Source organism: Empidonax traillii, unplaced genomic scaffold (assembly GCF_003031625.1).
Source record: "Empidonax traillii isolate 1590-97213 ecotype Southwest subspecies unplaced genomic scaffold, ASM303162v1 scaffold860:size262352, whole genome shotgun sequence".
Lineage (NCBI taxonomy): Eukaryota > Metazoa > Chordata > Aves > Passeriformes > Tyrannidae > Empidonax > Empidonax traillii.
Window position 1 is genome coordinate 193,613 of NW_020956053.1, and position 9,314 is coordinate 202,926.

Consider the following 9,314-nt stretch of genomic DNA (forward strand, 5'->3'; position numbering starts at 1 on the left):
GTGTCCCTTTTGTTCCCTTTTGTTCCCTTTTTCCCTTTCCCTATCCCTGCGGGGGGTGGACCCCCTTTTTCTGTGTATATAGCATCTTAACTGTATATAACTGTAATTTGCGTAAATATAGATATATTTTTATATAAGCAGCTTGATTGTGGGTTCTTTAATTTTTATAGTTTCTTTCTCCTTTAACCTAAAGGAAGAAAGAAGGGGGGAAGGGGGCTGCTGTCCTAACTTTTGGGCATTTGGCAGGGAGCCAAGTCCAAACCGTCACACCAATACATGGTCATAATTTCTACATGTGAATATTATGTATGCATGTGTACAGATGCATACCCAACTCCATGAGAATGAAATCAAACAACTTACATGCATAAAGATATAAGGCTAATAAGATATGTAAATATGGGAAACAGACAAAATAGAATGCCAGGTCAGAAATAGTGATTTAAAATCTGTATAATCAGTAATCACTCAGTCATTTCTGCCTCAAGCCTCCAGATTCCTTCAGTTCTATTGCGAAGATAATCTGTGTTATTTACAGGCCTCAGGAGGAGAGAATTCATCATGCTATGAGTGTTTCTGTGATTAACTTACTTAATTTTCCTTATTTCTATGATAGAATGAAAATATGATACATGACACTAAGATGCATTTTGTGAAATCTAAGGGAAAATGGGTAGTCTGTCCCTCTATGTCTGTCCTGTCTGCATCCCATCTTGTTGTTCAGTGACATAGATCTGTGAGAGGACCGGCCCTGGCAGAATCCCTTTTATGCTATTTCCCAATACTCTGGAGATCACTATCTATGATGTGTGTTCCTAACACTGTTCCTAAGTCTGTAAACTTCCCCAAATAAGATTTCAGACCCTGGGAAGGACATGATGAACTTCCACCACTTTCTTCTTTGACATTTACAACAGTACTCAGCATTTTTAATGCTGGAATTATGAAACCATAGTAAATCTTGCACAATCTGTGAGAGTAAAGCAGTGCAACCACAAATGCAAATCTGCCCAGGAAAGGTAAACAATTAAATGTAAGTATGTATAAATGTAAAAGGTGTGTCTGTATATGTATGTTCATTTTACATAATCTTACTTATAGTCCAATATGATTGTCCATTCCATTTCCCAGAAGAAAAGCTGGATATTGGCAAGGAGATCTTCAACATTTACTGCTACTACTATGTTTTTTTCCTTAAAAAAGGCAAGTGAAAACCTGTGCATTACACATCACGCACCCTTCTGTTTAGGTCAGATAATTGCCAAATATTGTCTCTTGAATTTTAGATGAAGGCAAGTATGTTATCGAGAAGGAAATATTCATCTGCAAAGCTATTTTAAAGGCATGTGTCTAAAGCTCGTAAGAGTTCTGGAATTTTTCAGTAAACCTTAGCATGGAAATTATATAAGCAAAATAATGAGGTAAGGTATATGGCCTTGTAATAATTACTTTTATCAGATACCTCTCTGATTTGTTACTTAAATATTGCTTCTTCAAGTATCTCATGCCTTAAGAACTGTCTTAAAATCACAGAGGTCTAAGGAAAAAAGAACAACTTGGACCAAAATTTCTGTTCTCTGACTGCGCTTTCCTGGGAAATTGTTTTGGAGTAACTGCTAAGCTAATTTCCCAAAAAGACTTTATTCTATCCTTTCAACCCAAGCCATTATGATCAGAAATACAAGCTGAATGATACGCATCAGCAGGAAGTTGAGTCTGAGATGTCACAATCCCATTGAATTAGAATTGAAGTTTCCTATTAATGAAAACGAAAAAAAAAAAACAAACAACAAATTTTACAGCAGATCGTGAAGCCTTTCTTATTCCTTCCATTCCAATTTATCAGGTTCTGTAGAATTAACATTTTATATATAATTCTGTTTTATAGATATTTTCATTTACTTATACTGTCTCTCTGTATCTCAGCATCATAATGATAGAATCACTTGGCCTTGCTTCAGAGGTGACAACTTGTTTCCCCAGCTCTTACTGGAGCCAGCTGAAATTGTAAATGCTCAATACCTCTGAAAATCAGTGTGTCCAAGACACTTGCTTTTAAAAAGGAAGGGATACAAGGCTATGTTATTCTTCATAACATTTTCTCTGAAAAGATGTTACAATCATGCAAATTGAGCCATCCCCACGGGATATTTCAAAACCTTTTCCAATTTCTTTGAACAAGTATGTGCTTTTCATTCTCGTTACTAGATACGTGTGCATTCAATGGTTTCAAATCTCAATTTTTTGGGGTTGACCTTCACAGCACATCAACAACACTGGATATAATAAAGCCGATTTTATTACAAGTGTTCACATTATTCAGTGCTTTCAGCCAAGTGCAGAGTGTAAGAATGAAGGATATATAAGAATGCAATGGTAAGGAAGAGAGGGGAACGGGGAAGGGGAAGGCGAAGGGGGAGGGGAAAGGAAAGGGAAAAGGGAAGGAACAAGGGAAGTGAAGTGAAAAGGGCAGGAGAATGAGAGAGAACAGACAAATGAGTGTCTGAGGCATGGGCCAGTTCATGCCTTTTAAAATGTGATTTTTCAAAAACAGCTTCTAGCTTGGGAGACCCAAAGCTGCTGGCTGCTGAGATCCAGGATGTGCTAGTCACTCTACTTGCTATGTTTCTCAAATCTTTCACTAGGCTGCTGCTACCAGTCACAGTTAGAGATAAAGGGGCACTAAGCTAGATGGGCAATTGATCCTGCTTGACTTGTTGCTCAAAAACATTCACCTCACACACATAAAGAAGCAAAAAACCGTAGGTAGACTACAAGTTCCTGCTATGTTTATTGCACAGGAGTCTTGAAAAAGGAGGGATTTGAAAGCACATCCACAGAATTCTGTGAGCCTCCTGAGCTCCTGCTTGCAAATCGAGATGTTGATAACAGAGGTGACGCTACAACCTGTCCCTCTTCACCCTGTGTGGCTGCCCAGAGCCCCCAGCTCCTCGTCGAGGAGCGGGCTGGTAGTGCTCAGAGAGCGAGGGGCTATTTTTTGTGTGTCAGCCAAACAAACCCATCAACTGACCCCCTTCAATGCTGCCTCAGACTTGCCGACAGGAGTCACCGAGATGAAGGAAAGCCAAACGCAAGACTGCATCAAGAAGGACTGCCCGGAGGTGCGGCAGCCTGGAGTGGCTGCCGAGGCCGGTGCCGGGTGCGGATGGAGGCGCCCGGTGCGGCTCCGGACTCCGCTCCGTGCCGGCTCTGCCTTGCCACTGCTGCCTCTCGCAATGAAAATGCGGAGACCGAAGGTGAGGTTCCTCTGTGCGTGCCCCTAATGGCACCGGGCAGGGGAGGCACAAGCCGTCCCTGCTGATGCTGCTGGGAGGGGTCTTGTGCTTCTTCACTGCTGCCCTGCAGAAGAAGAGAAGGAGGAGCCGAGCGCTAATCGGGGGCACAGCGGAGCCTTATTTTAGCCCTGAGAAAGGCGGAGGGGGGGAGATGTAACTTTGCCCGCAACCCTGAAGAATTGCGTAGCTTGAAAAAACGGTGAGTTGCGGAGCCCGCTGAGCACAGCAAGCCCTGTGTCATCTGCGAGGGCTAATGGCAAAGAAACACCGTGGAGGAGGTGAGCGTGTGCGGAAGAGTTGGAAAGGAACGACGGCGTTGTCCCTTCTCCACTCAGTGTGTCCCTGCCCCCTTGCATGGGTACATACACACAAACACACGAACAAGCACTCACAACACACACACAAAGATGCAGAAGCGGCATCAACCACCTGGAAATAAGGAAACCTAAACCTGCTGTTACTGACCCCGACCGTTCCCACTTCGGGGACAGAGCCAGCACCTCGCTGCGCCCATCCGCGCCCCACTGAGGAAAGTCATCCGCCAGTAACCCCATACCCATCACCAGTAACACTAAATCAAGTGACTAGGAAGGAAGCGGTGGGGAGGGGCCGGTGGAGCATGAAGAGAGCGGGATTGAGGTGGGAATGGGGGAGAAAGGAGACTGCAGAGGTGGCTGAAAGAAACAGGGCACTCTTTGTCCCTGCTAAATATTCCCACATGCCAGGTACCCATCACTGCAAATGGAAATGCTTTCCTTTTTCTCATCACTTCTTCTGTCAATGAGCCATTTAAAATCTCAGTGCTTCATGTTCCTTTCATTTTGAAAGCTGCCCTTGTTCCGCTTGTCACAACTGCAAGAGGGGAACGAGGGAACAACAGCAGCGGCAAAGCTTCATTTTAGCCAGGCAGACAAAAGAGCCGACCTTGGTGCTCTCTGTCTTGGAGTGAAAGTTAAACAGAAGAAGTCTTGTGGTCATTTTGCCTGATTTCCTTTCTAATTTCCTTCCACTAACATATAGCAAACTTTTTTTTTTTTTTTTTTTTGGGGGGTGGCGGGAGGTGCCAAACACAGGTGCAACTATTAGTGATTCCTCTCCTAAATCCCAGAAGGCAAAGCTCACTGATGCTGCCTAATTTTATCCCCCTCTTTTATGCTCTCTCCTTCCCTTTCGGTAAGGGAAATGACAGTGGAGGTTTCCTATCCTTAGTCCTCCAAACTTGGTTTGTATCTCCCGTGCCTCAGTGGTGCTTCTCATTTCTCCTATGGCGCGGAGTGAGGGAGAGGGGGAAGGAGCTTTCTGGGTGTCTCATACATGTAAAGGGAAGAGCACAGGATTCATGACCCCATGTAGCTGGCCAAGAATCACTCTACTTGGCCTTTTGTAAGGGTTGGGTTGTGGATTTGTTTGTTTGTTCTAATGCCTTCTGTGCCTTCTCAATTTCCAATAGGGCCATTTCTTTGCTTTTTTACTCCATGTGTATTCAAGGAAGATTTTGTGGGAGATTGTTCCAGGGCATGATGAGATATTGTGTAAGCAAGGTTTTCACTGAAGGAAGTCCAACTCCTTTTTACTTTAGCTCTTCATTTCACTCCTTTCTCAGAGGGTCTGAAAATTTCCTTCTCTCCCTCTTCTGCTACTTTATTCTCCCTTTTCTAACCCCTTCCAAGTATTGTTTGCAAGGTTCCAAAGAGGCACAAATTTATAGATAAATGTGAAGGGTTGATGGTTTTTTGTGGTTTTTTTGTTTGTTTGTTTTGGTTTTTTCTATTAATACATCCCAGAAGTGCTTAATAATCAGATATGAGCATGGTTTCTTAAGCATTCGGGGATAGTCTGACACTTGTAACAGCAGGAGAGCTGTGGATCGAGACTGGAGAAAGGGTGACAGGACAATGATAAAAGTAGGAAGGGCCTGAGGGACAGATATCTAGCAAAGCTGTGGAAGTGATCTGGATGACAGGGATGTCAGCAACAGTTTGAGTGTTATATGATGGGGTGCTGTAGACCAGCAGAAGTGTTTAAGCAAGGAAGGGTATGGGCTAGAGCTTGTGGAAGTGAGGTGTGGTAAAAAGGTCTTGCCAGGCAATGGTAAAGCAGATGTAGGATCTGGGGAGTCATCTTGCTCCCAACATCAAGAAAATGGGCAGGTATTCATTCACTGTCTGCCTTTGCTTTCTGGAGGCACAAGTGTGTGCTGAGACAAAGGGAATGTGGATCGAAGTAAAATGCTTTCATTCACGGGAGTGGAGAACTAAATATAAATGCCCAGAATAGATGCAGTGCTGCAATGAGTCTAAGCCAGCTCTATGGAGCTTGGCTGCCTGAAGGAAACCACATCCAGAATGTAAAATGTGACCTACAGGGTCTGCAGTTTCTGGGAGAACGGTCCCTTTCTGAAGGAAGTCTATGAAAACTGCTCTGGTCAGCACCTCGTAAGATTAGGCCATGACAACATGGAGGAAGAGAAAGGGCCAGTTTTGCAAAGCCCGGTTTTTTCCTCTTTTTCTTGGGCTCTTTCTGGTGCTTCATCCCAGCTTTTGCCCTCAGTGCCCAGCGTTTTTTTCCTTTCCCCACCTCCAAGGGCAAGCGAGGCGGCTCTCAACAGGTGCTGGGGAAGCCGCTCCGCTCCCGCGGCAGCGCCAGCCCGTCCCTCGGTCGGATGCTGCCGCCCTGCGATTCTCGCTCACAAAGCAGCCGCCTCGGAGCGGCGCCGGAGCCCCCGCTCGCCCCCGCACCGCGCCCGCGGGGCGCCGCGGAGCGCACGGCGCGCCGGGCCGGCCGCCAGCCCGGGGCTGACGAACCCTGGCACCCGGCACCGAGACCGCGCTAATGGCAGGGGGCGAAACAGGGAAAAGAAGTACCCCTAAAGCCCCGGGTCTGCGCTCACAGCAAAGCATCTCCAGACCGGGGCAGAGCGCCGGGAGCGGCTCCCTTCAATAGATGCGAACAGAGAAAATGTGCCTATAATTAAAATGTGCATAAACGTCGCAGGTAAGCCCCCTTCCCCTTGGATACCCCACGTCAGGATAACGTGGGATGAGGTAAAAGGCCCTCGACAGCCCCCTCCCCATGAAACGCGAAATGCCTTTTCCACGCGATGCAAATAGGGGGACAAGCAGCTGCAAAGCTCTACAATAAACTGTTTCATCCAAGCCAGAGTCAGCTCGGGAAGGCACGCCTTTGAATGCCACCCCCCCAAAACATCTTCTTCCCACCCATGCAGGCAACCTCTGTAGGCGATAACCAAGTCTAAAAACTCGGAGAGGATCGATAATGTCTACTAAATATTCTGGAAGTGTATGTGTGGCGGGAGGAGGGATGAGGATGAGGAGGGGGATAAAAGGGTGATTAATCGGATATTAATCACTGGTCACAAACAAGGGGAGATTATTTCGGGTAGGCAGCCGACTGTAGGGAGTTGCAGAATAGATCCTTTTACTGAAGGCACGCGTGATGGGATCGGCACTCCACTGTTTAGCGATGCCTGTGTAATTCTGCAGGTGCACATTATTCAAGCCACATATTTCTTCTTTTTTTTCTGTGTATAGCATTTCCCTTAACTGTCTGCAAGCACAGACTTAGTGGAGATATTTATGCCGCTAACTAGACATTTCCTTTTTGCTCTCTTTTCACGAACACAGAAGCAAGAAAAAAGCAAAATAGCCCCTGCCACGAAAAAAAAAAAAAAAAAAAAAAAAGAGAGAGACAAAAAGCCCAAGCCAGAACCCCTCACATACATCAGGAAAAAAGGGACCAAAGGAGGGAAGAGAAAAGGTGTCGATCTCTGCACTCAGCGACAGACCATGCCTTCAAGACTGAATTGCCAACGCACCTTTGCGATAGCCTGGCAGCCCTGCATGCGTACAGACAGCCGACCGTGAAGCGCATTTCGGGCTGCGAGACGGCTACGCATACGCTGGGCTCCTTCGTAACTTTCCCCACGCAACGGGTTAAACTAATAAGTGCATCGATACAGGCATTCCCGCAAAGAGCCCGCTGCTCGACCGAAAACCAGAATTGTAGGTAATCCCCCCACCATCCCGCACTATCATCATCGTCACCTTAAAAAAGTCATCCGGTGGGATTTGTTTGAATATCCACTAGTTAGAGGCTATATGAACCAACTCACGTCTCCGTTTGAGCATACTGCAAGAATATTTATTGAGCCTCAGCTCAGTCACTGCATTGAACGCCAGCCCTGGCAAGCAAATACATTTTCTATCTCTGAGGAGAGCTCTGAATCAACTCCTTCTTTCCTCCCCGCTTTAGCGATCGTTTATATATTTCCATTGCAAAGTACCCAGGATAAAAATATAAAGTAAGAAATAAAAATATTTTTAAATGCACCTTAGTGTAAGGCGAGAGCTTGCAACACCCTGACCGAAAGCAAATGGACCCCTAAAAATATACCCCTCAAATACTACCCTACCTTTCACACACGAAACCATCAATAAAAAGACGAGGTTCCAAAATGTAAATCCACTTTTAATCTCCATTTTCTTCACCAGGATGAAGTCCAGCCGGCCACATTTAGTACATCCCCTTTCCCAAAAGTCTGCTAATTTCGATTCCTTTGCACGAATTTCCCCTCTGCAGATCCCTTTCATATTATTCTTGAGAGCTCCTAATTCCTATTCCTCGGCCAGGCGCAGCGGAGTTGTTGCTGTTGATGGTGCGCGGTCACAGCTCGGAGTGAATGGTGTTTCTGGGATACCACAGCAACCTTGACGAGGACTCAACCATCTCTCCAACGGGGGCACAAAGTCTCAGCTACTCTCGATCGTGTCTTTTCCTTCCCCCCACCCCCCCGCTACCCCAACTCCCTGCACAGCCGAAACCCACCACAATCCTGGCTCCTTACAGCATCCACCGGGAGCCACGGGAGAGCACCTCAACGCTCAGACGCCCTCATCAATAAACTCCAAACAATATTTGCAGCCGAGACTCTTCCCCCACCCCCTCGTTCCCTCAAGAGGATCAGTTCTGCCTGGGAGAGCGACTCGGGAGATAACGGAGTGGCGGGGCCCCCCCCCCCCCTCGCGCCCGGAGGAGCCTGGGGCGGCCGGGCTCGCCCATCCCGATAGCTGCTGTCTCGTTATTAACCACGCACGTGCGGTGCCCGGGGCTGCCACGGCCGCACAGCCCCGCACCGCCCGGCCCTCCCGCGCCCTCGGGCACACACCCGGGGGGCGCAGGCTGATGGCTCTGCGGGGGGACGTTAATTACAGGCCGGGCGCGGAGGGGAGAAGGGGCGGGGGTGGCGGGCACAGCCTCGCTGCCTCTGCGCGCAGCTGAGGGGGCTCTTTGCCGCGGCGGGCGGGGTACGGGGGCCCGGCACTGGGGCTCCACGGATAGGGCGGCGCCTCCGGCGGCTCCCGGCGGGCCGGGCCGGGCCGGGCCGGGCGGGGAGCGGGGGCGGCGCGGCCGCGGCTCCACCAGAAGAGCGATGGCGCCACCTACCGGCTGCGGCGCCGCGCCGCCGGGGCCGCTCAGAGGGGGCGGGGGCGCCGCTGGCGGGGGGGGGGGGTCCCGGCAGGGGCACTCAGGGGACCCGGATCGGGGCCGCGCTGGGGGCTGCCCTGCCCTGCCCTGCCCTGCCCGCCCAGCCACGGCGCCAGGGACGCGGGCGACGGCTTCCTTCACTGAGGAGGGGGCGGGCGGGCACCGGCTGCGGTGCGGGGGCGCGCACGTGGGCGGCGGTGCGGGGGTGTTGTCCCGCGTGTGCGGGGGCGGTGCTGGTGGATTTCTGTGCCTGAGGGGATGAGCGCTGTGCTGGGCCCCGTGGTGTGGATGCATTTGCCAGGGCCTCGTCTGTCGGTGCGTGCGGGGGAGGTTTCCTGGGGGCGGGAGAGTGTGTGTTTGGGTGCGCGTGTGCCCGTGAAGGTTTTGCGCTGGCACGTGTGTCTGAGTGAGCTTGTGCGTGAGCATGTGTGCGTGTGTGTGAGCATGTGTGCGTGTGTGTGAGCATGTGTGTGTGTGTGTGTGTGTGTGTGAGCATGTGTGTGTGTGTGTGTG

General features: G+C 49.2%; 1 protein-coding gene across 1 annotated transcript in view; it reads right to left on the reverse strand.

The window, feature by feature from the left end:
* LOC114067090 (CUB and sushi domain-containing protein 3-like) overlaps positions 1-8,534 on the reverse strand; it is a gene marked incomplete at its 3' end in the record, with an annotated part of 184,081 nt that extends 175,547 nt beyond the window's left edge. The window contains exon 1 of the mRNA XM_027902282.1: positions 7,729-8,534. Within this exon, the coding sequence (XP_027758083.1) occupies positions 7,729-7,906 (178 nt within the window). The remainder of the gene's footprint in view (positions 1-7,728) is intronic.
* Between the last annotated feature and the right edge of the window lie 780 nt (positions 8,535-9,314).